We start from the raw sequence: 16,717 nt of genomic DNA on the forward strand, positions 1-16,717 counted from the left end.
CTAGTGGGAAGCTGCTGCATAGCATAGGGAGATCAGCTCGGTACTTTGTGACCACCTAGAGGGATGGGATAGGGAGGGTGGGAGGGAGGCTCAAGGGGGAGGGGATGTGGGGATATATGTATACGTATAGCTGATTCACTTTGTTATACAGCAGAAACTAACACAACCTTGCAAAGCATTTATACTCCAATAAAGATGTGGAAAAAAAAAAAATCCCACATGCCGCAACTAAGACGTGACGTGGCCAAAAACAAAACAAAACAAAACAACAAATGAATGGATAAACAAAATGTGGTATATCCATACAATGGAATATTTTCAGCCATAAAAAGGGATGAAGTTCTGATCCACACTGCAAGGTGGATGAACCTTGAAAACATGCTAAGTAAAATTTGCCATATGTAAAAGGACAAATATTGTATGATTCCACTTATATGAGGAATCTAGAGTAGTCAAATTCCTAGAGACAGAAGGTAAAATAGAGGTTACCAGGCACTGGGGAAAAAGGGGTCTGAAGAGTTACTGTTTAATGGGTAGAGTTTCTGTTTGGGAAGATGAAATGTTCTGGAAATGGATAGTGGTGATGACTGCACAACAGTGTGAATGTACTTAATGCCACTGAATTGTAACACAACATTATTAAAACGGCAAAAATTTTGTTTACCATAATAAAAAAAAATCCTAAAAAGCACAAACAACTAAGTTGGTTATGTAGCACCATTCCCCAGGGAGGATCAGCCAGCCACCTGGTAACAGATGATTTGTTTGGATCTCTTCCCTCGTGGAGGGGGAGGATATTCACCCTCAATGGAACAGACGCATTCTAAATATGCAGCTGTCTTCCCTGTCTGCACTACTTCTGTTAACACCAACATCCATATATTCACAAAATTTCACAGAATGCCTTATCCTCTGTCCTGGGTCCTGGTATGCCCCACAGCATTGCATCTAATCAAGGAACTCATTTTACAGCCAAGAAAGTACAGCAACGGGTTCATACCCACATACCCCTCATGGAGAGTCGACTGGTCTTAACTGAAAAGTGGAATGGCTTATTGAAGACTCAGTTACAGCATCAGTTGAGAGATAATATCCTGAAAGGAAGAGGTTCTGTCTTATAAAATGCAATATATACTTTGAATCAAAACCATTATGCAGTGCTGTTCCCTAAAGCCAGAACACATGGCCCCAGGAATCAAGGGGTGGAAGTAGGACTGGTTCCTCTCACCATTATATCTAATAACCTACTTGCAGAATTTTTATTTCCCCTCCTGCCAACTTTGGGCTCTGCTGATTTGGGAGGAATGCTTACACTGGTTCCAATGAGTTAGAAGATGAGACGACCCTACCCCCCTGGTCATTTTGGGCTCCCTATACCACTGAACCAACAAGGTAAAAAAGGAGTTCCTCTATGGACTAGAGTAATTGATCCTGAGTACTAAGGAGAAACTGGGTTGCTGCTACAAAATGGGAACAAGAAGGACTGTGTCTGGAACCCAGAAGATTCTAAGGTACCTCTTGATACTTACACACCAAATAATATAGGTCAAGGGAAAACCACAACATACAAACAACAAAAGCAAAATGCCCAAGGACTCAGACTCTTTGGCATTGAAGGTTTGGGTCACTCCATTAGATAGATAAAGAACCCCAGCAGCTAAGGACAAGGGAAATATGGAATGACTAGTAAAATGAAGCCATAGATACCAACTACAGCCTCATGACCAATTACAGAAACAAAGACCATACATTTTCTCTTTGCTTGTTATAAGCATGGCTTTATTTGTATATGCTAACCATTTTCTTCTCTCCTTCCCATTATTTTTTTAAATTTTTATCTTACATTGGAGTATAGTTGATTTACAAGTTTTGTTAGTTTCACGTGTACAGCAAAGTGATTCAGCTATACACATATCTTTTTCAGATTCTTTTCCCATTTAGGTTATTACAGAATAATTGAGTAGAGTTTTCTGTGCTATACAGTAGGTCCTTGATGATGATTTGTTTTATATATAGTAGTGTGTATACATTGCTGCAAATGGTATTATTTCATTCTTTATTTATGGCTGAGTAATATTCCATTGTATATGTGTACCATATCTTGTTTATCCATTCATCTGTCTATGGACATTAAGGTTGCTTCCATGTCCTGGCTATTGTAAATAGTTCTGCAGTGAACATTTGGGGTGCATGTATCTTTTGAATTATGGTTTTCTCTGGATATATGCCCAGGAGTGGGATTGCAGAATCATATGATAGCTCTATTTTTAGTTTTTTAAGGAACCTCCATTATTATCTTATGGACAGGTTGTTGGAAGTTAAATTTTACAGTTTAGACTGTAGGTAATAGAATATTCAGTGAGACTATGACTGAATATGAGGTATATCATAGACAGCAACGGTTATAACTGTTGGGAATGTGAGTTTCCTCATTTGGGGAAAAGGATAAGAACTTGTAAGACATATAGCTATGTCTTTTGTCTTTTCTTTTTCTTGTTTTCAGCCATGCTGCACGGCTTGTGGGATCTTAGTTCCCTGACCAGGAAATGAATCTGGGCCCACGGCAGTGAAAGCACAGAGTTCTAACTACTGGACAGCCAGGGAATTTCCTGGATAGCTATGTCTTATTCGGTAAAAATAGAATTGTTTTCAGGAATCTGAGTGTGTGTAGAAGGGTACATATGGAAGCTGAATAGCCAAAGGAATGGAATGCAAGATTTATCAATTTACTGCCTCTCAAATCCTCTCCAAATCCATCCTTTTCTTCTCTGAGAAAATGGAGTAAGTCCTTTAAATATTTTTCCTTTACCAGATGGCACAATTTTAAGCTTCATCTGTAGATGGCACTTTTTTTGGTGGGGAGGGATATAGTTGATTTACAATGTGTGTTAGTTTCTGGTATACAGCAAAGTGATTCAGGTTATATCTATACAGATATATATAATGAAATTGTTTTTCATATTCTTCTTCATTATGGTTTATTACAGGATATTGAATATAGTTCTCTGTGCTATACAGTAGGACCTGCTGTCTATTTTACACACAGTAGTTTATATCTGCTAATCCCAAACTCCTAATTTATCCCTGCCCTCACCCTTTCCCCTTTTTTTTTTTTTTTTTTTTTGCGGTATGCGGGCCTCTCACTGTTGTGGCCTCTCCCGTTGCGGAGCACAGGCTCCGGACGCGCAGGCCTAGCGGCCATGGCTCACGGGCTTAGTTGCTCCGCGGCATGTGGGATCTTCCCGGACCAGGGCATGAACCCGTGTCTCCTGCATCGGCAGGCGGATTCTCAACCACTGAGCCACCAGGGAAGCCCCATCCTTTCCCCTTTGGTAATCATAAGTTCGTTTTCCTGTGAGTCGGTTTGGCAATTAAGTCCATTTGTATCATACTTTAGAATACACATATAGATGAGATCACCTGATATTTGTCTTTCTCTGTCTGACTTACTTCACTTAGTATGATAATTAGTATGACAGTATGATCATTAGTATGATAATTTCTAGGTCCATGCATGTTGCTGCAAATGGCATTACTTCATTCTTTTTTATGGCTGAGCCAATATTCTACTGTGTATATGGACCCCATCTTCTTTATCCATTCATCTGTCCATGGACATTTAGGTTGCTTTCAGGTCCTGGCTACTGTAAATAGTGCTGCTATGAATATTGGGGTGCATGTGAGATGGTTATTAATTGGTTTTCTGTTATCACAAGCAAGTTAACCATAAACTTTGAGACTTAAAACAGTATATACATTTGTCATCTCACAGTTTCTGTGGGTCAAGAGTCCAGAAAGTTTAACCAGATCCTCTGTTCAGGATCTCACAAGGTTGCAATCAAGGTGTTGGCTGGGCTGTGTTCTCATTTGGAAACCTGACTGGGGAAGAATGTTTCCAAGCTCATTCAAATTGTTGACAGAATTCACTTCCTTACAGCTATATACTTGAAGGCCCCAGCTTCTTACTGGCTGTTTGTTGTATGCTGCCCTCAGGTCCTAGAGGCCACCTGCATTTCCTTGCCATGTGACCCTCTCCATATGCAGTTCACAATTTACCTGTTTGCTTTTTCTTTTTTTTTTTTTTAACTATTTTTTTAAACTTATTTATTTTTGGCTGTGTTGGGTCTTCATTGCTGCATGCGGGCTTTCTCTAGTTGTGGCGAGTGGGGGCTACTCTTCATTGCAGTGAGCAGGCTTCTCATTGCGGTGGCTTCTCTTGTTGCGGAGCACAGGCTCTAGGCGTGCAGGCTTCAGTAGTTGTGGCTTGCAGGCTCTAGAGTGCAGGCTCAGCAGTTGTGGCACAGGGGCTTAGCTGCACCGCAGCATGTGGGATCTTCCCAGACCAGGGCTCGAACTTGTGTCCCCTGCATTGGCAGGCAGATTCTTAACCACTGCACCTCCAGGGAAGTCCCTACCTATTTGCTTTTTCAAGGCGAGCTGGAAAGTCTCTCTATCCAGCCTTCTAAGATAAAGTCTTAGATAGTGAAATGTAATCCTGGAAGTAACACCCCATCACCTTTGCCATATTCTATTGATTAAAAGCAAGTTATAGATCTCATCCACACTCAAGGAGAGAGGATTATACAAGGGCATGGATCACTGGGGGTCACCTTAGGGTGTATCCACCACATACTAGAAAGACATTGCAAAAGGCAAGAGCTTTTCTTCCTGGTTCTGGAATGCTCACATGGCAGGCTCCTATAGTACATGTGGCTCTGCAGGCAGCTGGCTCCTGTAACTGAGAGGCTTCTCTAGTGCTGGACTCTGCAGAGAAAGTGGCTGCTTCTCCAGGACCAGGCTCCTGCAGCACAGGCAATTGCTCTGGCAACCAGCTCCTGCAGTACACGGCGGTCAGCAACACACATAGGCCAGCAACTTCCCCTAGTACAGACATGCCCTCATATGAGTAACTGGGTCCTTGGGTTTTCCCCATCCCCCAGGGATGAGAAAGGATTCTCCTTATGTCTGATATTCCAGTAGAGTTTTCTTTGCTTCTTACTAGCCCAAAGCCTTCATTTCTCCAATTCCCTGTTGTAATAATTTTTATATTAAAACTTCTTTGTTGAAATTACTGTGTGATTTCTGTCTATTGATTAGACTCTGACTGATTCATGGACCATGTTCAGTTAGGATTTGCTAGCCACTGACATTCCAGTGAGTGGGGGCTGTCTAGGAACTTTACATCTACAAATGAAAGGTTCGTCACTCACCTCTTTAATTTCTTTTAGGAGTTCAAGAGCACAGCTGAAGTCTGGAGGAGTAGCTAATAATTGCTCTTCCAGACGATCCCAAAAGGCATTGTGCATTGTCTCCTTGACCCTGCCTTCCAGACTGTAAGAAGGTTAAATGAACAAATTACTTTCTCTACTCAAAAACTGCCAAAAGGTCATTATCTCCTAAGCCCCAAACAGTGTTTGATATGATAAAAGACCATTATACAGACAGGGAAAGGCCAGGAACTATGTTTGGACGGTAGCAGAGCTGAATAAGCTGGGGTTAAACTTGGACGTCAAGGGCACCAGCACAACCTCTCAGAAGGGCTCCTTGTGGTTCCAGCACAGCCCACCCTCTGCAGTAGGAAGAACCCTGAATAGAGATCAGGCTGAACTTTAGCACTGATTTTGCATTTAGCTTAGAAAAGATGTGACTTAGTTTCCCTTTATGTACACATATAGCAATGAACTAAATGATCTTTCACTTTTTTATAGACCTAAAATCTAGGAAAGGATTTTCCTTCTTTGATAACACCTGAATATCTATAGATACTTCCAAATCAGCAGGTCTAAAACTGAATGCACTATCTTCCCCTTCCAAACCTGTTCCTCCTGTATTCCCAATTTCAATGGCACTACCATGCAGCCAGTCATGGAAGCCAGAAATATCCATCTTTCTGCCCCCCCCCCAAAAAAGGGACTTCCCTGGTGGCACAGTGGGTAAGAATCTGCCTGCCAATGAAGCAGACATAGGTTCGATCTCTAGTCCAGGAAGATCCCACATGCCACAGAGCAACTAAGCCCATGTGCCGCAACTACTGAGCCTGTGCTCTAAAGCCTGTGAGCTACAACTACTGAGCCCACGTACTGCAACTACTGAAGCCCGCGTGCCTAGAGCCCATGCTCCACAAGAAGAGAAGCCACTGCACTGAGAAGCCCATGCACTGCAACAAAGAGTAGCCCCCAATTGCCAACTAGAGAAAGCCAACGCACAGCAACGAAGACTCAATGCAGCCAAAAATAAATAAATAATTTTTAAAAACGTTTAAAAAAAACCAAAACAGGGCTTCCCTGGTGACACAGTGGTTGAGAATCCACCTGCCGATGCAGGGAACGCGGGTTCGTGCCCCGGTCCGGGAAGATCACACATGCCACGGAGTGGCTGGGTCCGTGAGCCATGGCTGCTGAGCCTGCGCGTCTGGAGCCTGTGCTCCGCAAAGGGAGAGGTCACAACAGTGAGAGGCCCACGTACCGCAAAAAAAAAAAACAAAAAAAACCTAACAAACAAAAACCAGAAGCAAAGGTAATTCAATTAGAAAGGATAGTCTTTTCAACAAATGGTACTGGAACAACTGGACAGCCACATGCAAAAAAATGAATCTAGATACAGATCTTACACCTTCCACAAATAGATCATAGACCTAAATGTAAAACATAAAACTCTAAAACTTCTAGAAGATAACAGGAGAAATCTAGGTGACCTTGGGTTTGGCAATGACGTTTTAGATACAACACCAAAAGAAAGATCCATGAAAGAAAAAATTGGTAAGTTGGGCTTCATTAAAATTAAGAACTGCTCTGTGAGAGACAAGAGAACTGAAAAGGCAAGCTCCAATCTTTGCAAAGCACATATCTGATAAAGAACTAGTATCCAAAATATACAAAGAACTCTTTAAATTCAACAATAAAACAACCCAATTTTAAAACAGGGAAAGGTCTGAACTGACACCTCACCAAAGTATTGATATATATACAGATGGCATATAAGCATATGAAAAGATGCTCAACTTCACATCTTACTAGGGAATTGTAAATTAAAGTAAAAATGAGATACCACTACACACCTATTAGAATAGCCAAAGTCCAAAACACTGACAATACCAAATGCTGACAAGGACAGGGAGCAACAGGAACTCTCATTCATTGCTGGTAGGAATGTAAAGTGTAAGACCATCACTCTGGAAGATGGTTCCACAGTTTCTAACAAAATTAAACATACTCTTTCCATACAACCCAACAATAGTGCTCCCTGGTATTTACTCAAATGAGTTGAAAGCTTATGTCCACACAAATACCTGCACATGGACATTTATAACAGCTTTATTCATAATTGCCAAAACTTGGAAGCAACCAAGAGGTCAACACTAAAAGGAAATGCACTATCCAGCCCCCAAAAGACATAGAGGAACCTTAAATGCATACTGCCAATTGAAAGAATCCAATCTGAAAAGGCTACATACTATATGATTCCAACTATAAGAAATTCAGAAAAACCTATGGAGACTGTAAAAAGATCAGTGGTTGCCAAGGGTTTCAGAGTGAGGGAGGGAAGGACGAATAGGTCGAACACAGGAGATTTTTAGGGCAGTGAAATTACTCTGTATGATACAGAAATGGTGAATACATGTCATTATACATTTTTCAAAACCCATAGAATATACAACACGAAAAGTGAACACCAGTGTAAACTTGAGTTAATAATAATGTGTTAATACTGGATCATCAATTGTAACAAATATACCACATTAATATAAAATATAAATAATAGAGGAAACTGTGTGCAGGAGAAAAGGGGGAATGTGAGAACTCTATTTTCCATCATTTTTCTGTAAAACTAAACTATGTTAAAAATTGTCTATTAATAATTTAAAAGGAATTAATTTTCCTCTGACCTTTATTTAAATGATTTCTCTGACCTATACAGTTAGACTAATAAGAAGAAAAATAATCATTTGAAAATTCTGAGGCTGTACCTAGTCATTGCCAAATAGTGATTGGTTTTCTGGCATTAAACATCCCCCCTTAGAGTTCACCTCTGTGCTTTGTGACCACCTAGAGGGGTTGGGATAGGGAGGGTGGGAGGGAGGGTGATGCAAGAGGGAAGAGATATGGGAACATATGTATATGTATAACTGATTCACTTTGTTGTAAAGGAGAAACTAACACACTATTGTAAAACAGTTATACTCAAATAAAGATGTTAAAAAAATAATTAAAAAAAACATCCCCCCTTAGTAATGCATGCTCCTTGTAAAACAAACAAACAAAAGCAATACAAAGATGAATAAAACAAAAATCAAAATTCCTCTCCCAACACACCAATCTCAATCAGCAGAGGAAACCAACTATAATCCAAGTCTATTGTGTACTGTAATTGTTCTTAAAGCTTTTCCCCTCACCCTATTTGTCCAATCCATCTTCCAAGTTCCATGAATTTTGCTTTTTAAATGTCTCTGGAATCCATCCCCTCCTACCGTCATCTCTTACCTGGACTACTACATTAGGCCATTAACTGGTCCCTCTGTCTTCAGTCTTGTCCCTTTTTAATTTGTTCCCCACCAGTTCATTCTAAAAGCAATGATTTTTCTAAGATGCAATTCCCATCATGAGGTCATGCTCAAAGTCCTTTGGGGCTTCCCATAACCAGCAGTATAAATGGTTCATATGACCCTTCCTGATATTGCTCTACCTCCCTTTCAAATTTATCTCCTCCTACCTCATAATACCCTGTGCTCAATCACATCAAGATACTTGTTCAGTTCACACCATTGTGCCTCCAACATTCCTCTGCCAGGAGCATTCCTTCCCACTCAGACCACCTCTAAGACTCAAGTCATCATAGGCTAAATCTTCCTCCATAGGCAAATCTTCTCTGATTTTTAGGCAGCTGAGAACTTTCATTGAACTCTATTCACACAGCTCTGAGTGAACTTCACAGTCACTTTCTGTTATTCATCTTTCTCTCGTACAAAAGCTTCTTGACAGCAAAGACAGTGTCTTATTTATTTATAGCTGTAGCTACCTCTATCCCCAGAAGTCAACATTTTTCCTGCCACATAATAAGGACTCAACAAATGCCTGATGAATGAATGCCCAAACATGGGATTTCCCTTAGGAACCTACAATTGTAATTAACTTCATCCTATGAGCCCAAAGTAAAGCCACCTGCCAATAAGGAGTGACCTCAAACTCGATTTCAACCTTTTTCCTGATATAAATTTTGTTATTACCTTACTTGAAAACCCAGCTCTGAATAGTACTATTTCCCCTGCTTCATTTCTCCCTCTCTCATTTCCTCTACTCTTTTTTCCTCCTCTCCTGCCAGCAACAGAAACATCTAAGCAGTGAGAGAGATGCTAGAAGATCTGGGGTTTGGTGAAAACCTGTTCCCAGAGAAGCTGTGCTTGAAATGGACATCTATTGGCAAGAGCAGATCAGACTAGGAAGACCAGGGCAGCACTTGTGGCAGAGAACAGCACTTTAGTAAGAGTCCCTGAAGCTGACAAATGACAAAAACATTTAAGGAAATTGACTTATCACAAGCTGCCATCACATATCTATTGGTGGGAAATCAGAACTGTTTTAAAATGTAAAATCTGACAACAAATTTACCCACTTAACTGCCAATAAACCAGCACGTCATACTTACGGAATGGTTCTTATTTATTGCAATGTCAATATAACTAAGAAGAATGAAATATAAGGCTTGATGGGGGTGGGGGAGCATTCCTTATCAACAGGGTTCTGATCTTGATTCACAAATTAAGCTGATTTATGAAGTGGGGAAAGGGGGTGCGGGTGAGGAGTTGAGGGGGCAGTTGAAAACACCACTATGAGAAAATTGATCTTTTTATCTGTGCCTGTTTAAATCTGTGATCACATAAGAGAGTAATTGATAAGACAGGAGCCATGTGGTAGGCAACCAATACCAATAAAATGACCCCAAAGATCTAGATCCCTGGTATTCACACCCTGGTGTAATCCTGTACCCTGGAGTGTGGCCTGGATTTGTGGGTTCCTTTCTAGCAAACAAAATGTAGCAGAGGCCACGGACGTCACTCCTGAGGTTAGGTAACAAAAAGACCGTGGCTTCTGTCTTGGGCACCATCTCTCACCCACTTACTCTCTCGCTTTCTTACCCTGGGTGAGGGAAGGCAGCTGCTGTTTTGTGAGCCACCCTATGGAGAGGCCCAGGTGGCAAGGAACTGAGGGCAGCTCAGGCCAACATCAACAGACTGGTAGAGCACACAATGAAGCCATGCCCGTAATCCCTGACCCACAGAAACTGGGAGATAATGAACACTGTTTTAGCTGATGAGTTTTGGGGTAATTTGTCATGCAGCAATAGATAGCTACTACAGGCTAATTCCTCCACATCTGTCAGAGAAGATCTGAAATCCACCCTAACTATTTTATTATTAAGTGGGGTCCCAAAGTGAACATCCCAATAATTGCTTGGGTTTATTCACTGGTTAAATAACATTTGCTTCTTGACCCACTGATACTAATAATTATAATTTATTACTCTTCTGTTTCAGTTGCTGAGACCTCTAATGGCTTAGATTCAAGCACTGATTGTGTTATTAAATAAAAATGCTTTGAGTCTGGTCAGAATCCATTAGTGCTAAATACCTATACCAGGATGAATAAAATGGGAAAATTAGAAGAGCCTGTACCTGCTTGGAGGCAAAACCTTCTCTTCCATGTGGAAATCATGATTCATCCTAATCTCCTTGCTCAGCTTGGAAACATCATTAACTGTATCTATCAGACCTGTGACAGAAAGAACATAAGGTACACCTGAAGCTAATGTTCTATGTCACTTATACCTCAACTGAAAAAAAAGAACTTATGGGGGACACCAGTGAACTCAAAGAAGTCTGAATTTCTATTTTATTCAGATTCACTCCACTGAGTAGGCTCCAAATTGAGATTCATCACAGTGACTTTACACATACTCATTCGACCATTCCAGTCAGTTATGTTTTCTGAACCCTAGGCCCTGTGACAGAGCCTCTCAGTAGCCTAGCATGGGGGTAAGGGAGGACAAAGAAGCTATCTTATAAAAAAAAAAACAGAAAGTGAAACTGACTAAAAACCTTTCTCTTAAGAAGTAAAATAATGAAGTGGCAAAGAAATAATTTGTGATTTGCAAAACTAATGTTTATCTAAGGATATTACGACTCCACTCTCCTCTTCCTGCCTCTGATGGAAGTTAAATTCTCCACACAGAGGGTACTGAATGGCGTCAATCTCACTTGGTCTTCTAAAGTAGTTTCCAGAATTTAGGATTTCACAGACTAGTAAATTTCCAAAAAGATTTTGAGCAACTGACGACAGCTTGCCAAGTTTTTGTTCTGACAAGTATGGATAGTATGAAATAAGCAAATAAAAAATCCACTGTAGGTACTTCCCTGGTGGAGCAGTGGTTAGGACTCCGCGCTCCCAATGCAGGGGGCCAAGGTTCAATCCCTCGTCAGGGAACTAGATCCCACATGTATGTCACAACTAAAAGTTTGCATGCCACAACTGAGGAGCCGGTGGGCTGCAACTAAGGAGCCCACAAGCCGCAACTAAGACCTGGTGCAACCAAGAAAAAAAAAAAAAAAATCCGGGCTTCCCTGGTGGCACAGTGGTTGAGAGTCCGCCTAACGATGCAGGGGATGCAGGTTCGTGCCCCAGTCCGGGAGGGTCCCGCGTGCCACGGAGTGGCTGGGCCCATGGGCCGTGGCCGCTGGGCCTGCGCACCCAGAGCCTGTGCTCCGCAGCGGGAAAGGCCGCGACAGCGAGAGGCCTGCGTACCGCTAAAAAAAAAAAAAAAAAAATCCACTCTACCACCACCAAAACCATTTCATAAAAGAAAAAGGATGGTTTAAACTCCCAAAAAGCGGAAAGGGAATGCAGTCAGAAAAAAGACTAGTCCTTAAAATTGAATCAATTTAGCTTTAGGAAAAACTCATTACAATATCTTTATTTCATTTCACACAGTATGCTAAGAATTTTGCCACAAACTAGCTCTAGCATTTGGGAACCACTATTCTAAGTTCTTAGTACAGACCTACCTGATAGCATTCTTACATAATTGGCGTACATGGTAGTTATTATTACTTGGTATAAAAGAGCTGCACACAATAAATCATATTTTCTCACTATTTTTCAATGAAGCTTCATAATTTGTTCACAAAAAAGTATTTGGCTCCAAGATGTGGAGGGGATATAAATGAACTAAGATTGGCCATCAGCTGATAATTGTTGAAGTTGGGTGATGAGTAAACAGGGGTTCATTATTCCAATCTCTCTACTTTTGTATATGTTTGTTTTCCATAAGCAAAAAGGTTTAAAAATGTAAAAAGGAAAAATTGCAGAAAAGAGGTTTCATAGAATGCCTTTGTTCTTAGAAGATACATGAAATATTTAGAGGTAAAGTCATGACTATAACTTCAAGAAAGAAAAAATACATATGTAAAATACAGTAAGAGAAAAAAAAGTGTGGCATATGTTAATGTGGGCATTCGTTGTTTTTTTTTTTTAACTTTTCAACAGATTTGAAATATATCAAAATAAAAAGTTAAGGGTAAAAGGTGATTGTAAAATTTACCAAAAAGCCACCAGCAGAGTTTCTGTTTAGGTAAATGTAAAGGTGAACTGAACCTCAGGTGGACGGGAAGTCCCCTTTATTTTTGCAGTCTCTCTGAAGTCTTCAGTTTTGGCCAAAATGGCAAAACACAGTCAGATATGCAAACAGACTTACTGCTAATTCAGTAATGCAGAATCAGAACTAAGAGAAAATCTTCAAAGGGAGATTGAGTTGCTTGTAGCAGCTTATTGAAGCACTGAGGAAAATATTATACACAGAAACTTCCCAACTACAACAAACCAAAGCTCATAGCCTGCTTTGACAACATTGTTCTGTCGCTCAAAAGTACACTATGCAACTCCTACAGCTGTGAAATTCAGGAACAGGGAGGGTTCAAAGGGAAATTAGAGGTAAAAAGTAACTAAAATAGATTTTTAAAATCCAGATCCCAAGGACAAAGACATTTTCAAGATAATTTGGTAACTTAACCAAGTCAACCTAATATATAACATTTCGAAATTATTAAAAAAGAGGAGTTTGGTTATTCAGGTTAGAGAGCTGTACAGCCCAAAATCAGGATTCCAAAGCACCCAACTTGCTGCTTTTCCTTAACCAGCAGCGACCCCGTGTGGCTACAAGAGAAAGAAATGCGATTGAATTTAAAGAATTTATCTCAGGTTGTTGCACGTGGACAGGCCTTCAGATTGATGACTACTGAAATCACCTGGTGATTATTATAAGAGAAATGCTGGATGAGTCCCTGTGAGATCAGACGTAAAGTGTGGAAGAGACTTAGTGCCCCAATAGGAACATTAAAAGAACATCTCCTATAGTATGAGCTAAAGAGTATGAGGCCAGAGCAGCATTACCAATGCAGTCAACGAAGCACCGAGAACACAATGCCCATGTGGGATCATTTCCGTTCTTTAAAATCTACCCCAGGTGTCTGCCATTTTCCACCTACAAATTCAAAATAAAAGAATACAAAGCTGGCTCTGAACTGACTCAGCCTCACATCTTGTCAGATTCAAAAAACCGCTCTTGGGCTTCCCTGGTGGCGCAGTGGTTGAGAATCCGCCTGCTGATGCAGGGGACGCGGGTTCGTGCCCCGGTCTGAGAAGATCCCACATGCCGCGGAGCGGCTGGGCCCGTGAGCCATGGCCTCTGAGCCTGCGCGTCCGGAGCCTATGCTCGGCAACGGGAGAGGCCCCAACAGTGAGGCCCGCATACCACAAAAGAAAAAAAAAAAAAAAAAAAAAAAACCGCTCTTGGGTCACTTCTTTCTCCAGGACCAAATACTCTGAAGATCTTCTAGTCAACAGGGGGCCTGGGGCCTGAAAGTAGAGACTGGGGGCGGGGGGAATGAGGAAAAAGGGGTGTAGAGAAGTGCGGCGCCGCGGGCTCCTTCCCACCTGACCCACACACACTAAGCACCCCGAGGGCCGGGGCCGGAGGGGCTGGACCTACGGGAAGGGTGGTCCTTGGGGCTGCTCATGTCTTCCCGGGTCGGTCCTGAGGTTTCGAGCTTACAGGCCCCGCTCTCTGCATCGCCAGGGTCCTTCAGGGGCACGTTTTCCTCCACGTCCGTCATTTTGCTGATGGAATCTGGGTGGGGGAGAAATGAGGCGCTGTGGGCGGTGAGGAAGGGGGCTCTCCAACTACCGAAGGGGTCTGGGGCCCGGCCAATAGCGCCCGACCTGGACAAACTAAGAGTTGGGTGGACAGCTTCAGGGTCTCTCGGGGACCGACAGGGGCAGAGGAGCCTGGAGGAACGGGGCTGGGGAATCACAAAGACGTGAGTGCTGGCTCCACAACCAGGAAACTGAGGCCAGAGGGGCGGCCTGCTCGCCCGAAACGCCCGACCCAGGCCCACCCGGGATCCAGCAGCAGAGGGAGCCCACGGCGCTCAAACTCCACGTCCCTCGCCTCCTCCACGGCGACCCGCAACCACTGCGGAGTCCGGCGGGCTGAGGCGCACTTCTAGACTGGGGCCGTACCACTGCGGCTGGGCAGAGAGGGGCGGCGGCCGTGCGGGGCCGACCCGCGCGCACCCCCGCCGCCGCGCCGCGGTGGGAGAGTCCGGGATTTGAACGTAAACCGCCGCCCGTCTCCGGGGCAACGGGGAGGGGCACGTGCCGGCCGCCGCCACCTCCTCGGGTGGAAGCCGCCGACTAGTCCCCTCGGTCCTCGAGGGCTCGAAGCCTCCACAGGCCTTTGGTTAATTGGTCCCCGGGGCCCTTCCCTTCCTGACATCTCCCGCCCCCCACGAAAAGGATCACCTGAAACTAATTAGGAAGGGATGGAGCACTATGTTTTGTTTCTCTTCAGCCTGTTCATAAAACTTGAGAGAGAACCATACCCAGGCGGGTTGTTTCCTTAGCACATCCTGGGCCCATTATGAGAGGAGGGCCCTTCTCTCATTCTCCAAGTGTGGAAGCTGAGAACCCGTGCCAGGTGCTTGTCGGAGCAGGCACGGGGACTGGGAGGCAGTGTAGTCTCCTCCCACTGAATTCCCGGCGACGGGTTCATCTGTGGCTTGGGGGCTGATCCCGCCGCTCCAGGCCCCAGGTCACTAGCCTTTCTTGGTTCCTGGTCTGCTCTGTTGCCCCTGGAGTGACGTGAGGACCTGGAGTGACCCCTCCCCTCCAATCCCTGCACTTTGGGGGAAAAAAATGAAAAGGAAGTTTCCGTTCCACATTCTCCCATCCTTCTTTACTACTTTGACTTGATTTCTTACCACAAAAGCTTACTTTAAAAATAAATAAATAAAAGATGAAAGTATTGCCTGTAAGAAACCAAGTTCTCATTATAACCCTTGCCTTGTTAGTGTGGAATGTGAATCTTTCTTGCACAACTCCTATATTTTGAAGGAGAAAATTATGAAGAGATCCAAGAACATTTCTGCTTAAGAAAATCCACTTCACTCTGAGGCCCAGGCAGATAGGAGGGGAATGGCCTAGCAAAGTTACTGTTTAGCCAGAAAGTATCTCAAATTAATACATACTAAACTTGCCCCTTCCTCCTCATCACCCTTTCCTGGTGTTTCCCTCAGGGATGTCAACTGTGAAGCAGGCTGGCCTACACCCCAAAGCCAGAAGTGGGAGGAAGTTGTCTGACTGCAGCAAAGAGTTAAATGAAAATATGATTCTTCATTATTACAGGGATATATTTCGATTGGGTTGTTAATTTCTCGATTAAAAAAAAATTTTTTTTTCCAGAATTCTGTTTGGGCATTTTTATTTCTGGGAGAAAGTCTCCAAAATGACACCAGTTTGTTTTCCCACAAAAATGGCATTGCCATAAAACTTGCCCTGCTGCTGCCTGCAATTATGAGAGTAGTTCATTCATATACATTACACAGCCCCTTTAAGTATCCTCTTCTTACCCAAATTCTCTGGAAGGGGCAGTAGGAAGAAATAGCAGTGTGGGAGCATGTGGAAGAGGGGAGGAGACAGGCCAGAAGAGGAGGAAAGGATGGGGGTAGGAAAGACAGAATTGGAGTTTTCTCAGGGTCAGCATGGGGACAGCATTTCATGATCTTATCTTTAATAGTTTTCAGAACCAACTAGGCAAAAGTTAGAGGTTGAGGAGAATAGAAGGATGATGTGAGAGATAAACTCTCTTTCCCTTTGGGGTCTTAGTTAATAATAACTGATTTTTGTTTAATGATCTACAAAATGCTTTTACATTGCAAATGTAATGTATACGCTCTGCATGCAATCCTACCTGTTCAGTAGGCGAGGCAGGTGTTATATTGGACCATTTAATAGATGAGCAAGCTGGGGATCAGAGAGCTTTCAGGGAGTTTCCAAAAGTCACACGGCAAGCAAGGTCTTGACTCTTGATCATATACTTTTTATTAATTCACACCACCTCCCTAACTCTGGCTAAGAAGCTATATAAAAAAGAAAACATAACTAACATATAATGGTATGGTAAGTCCCAGAATGGAGTACAAATAAGAATTGCTACTGGAGGTCAGAGAAAGGGTGAGAGACCTTCCAGATGTTTGGATCAGTTCAAACCCAGCCGTGAGCCAGAATCCTAAGCAAGACTGTGTACCCGATTTGGTCTTTAGAAATGGGTCTCTTGTTCAGCCTGGCTCACCCTCAACCTCAGGACCCCTCTTTAAACTCTCCTAATGGGT

At 42.8% G+C, this 16,717-nt stretch overlaps 1 protein-coding gene across 4 annotated transcripts in view; it reads right to left on the bottom strand.

The window, feature by feature from the left end:
* Nucleotides 1-14,723, bottom strand: part of TCP11 (t-complex 11) — a 30,063-nt gene extending 15,340 nt beyond the window's left edge. The window contains exons 1-4 of one of the 4 annotated variants that reach the window (XM_059076403.2): nt 14,710-14,723; nt 14,038-14,177; nt 10,670-10,766; nt 5,211-5,331 (exon numbers count right to left, since the gene is read on the bottom strand). In XM_059076403.2, coding sequence (XP_058932386.1) covers nt 5,211-5,331; nt 10,670-10,766; nt 14,038-14,161 — 342 coding nt within the window. In that variant the 5' untranslated portion in view covers nt 14,162-14,177; nt 14,710-14,723. Of the gene's footprint in view, nt 1-5,210; nt 5,332-10,669; nt 10,794-14,037; nt 14,178-14,709 lie in introns of those variants that run through there. The other 3 variants (XM_059076402.2, XM_059076404.2, XM_067006063.1) reach the window with 3 other exon arrangements.
* Between the last annotated feature and the right edge of the window lie 1,994 nt (nt 14,724-16,717).

Source organism: Kogia breviceps, chromosome 10 (assembly GCF_026419965.1).
Source record: "Kogia breviceps isolate mKogBre1 chromosome 10, mKogBre1 haplotype 1, whole genome shotgun sequence".
NCBI lineage: Eukaryota > Metazoa > Chordata > Mammalia > Artiodactyla > Physeteridae > Kogia > Kogia breviceps.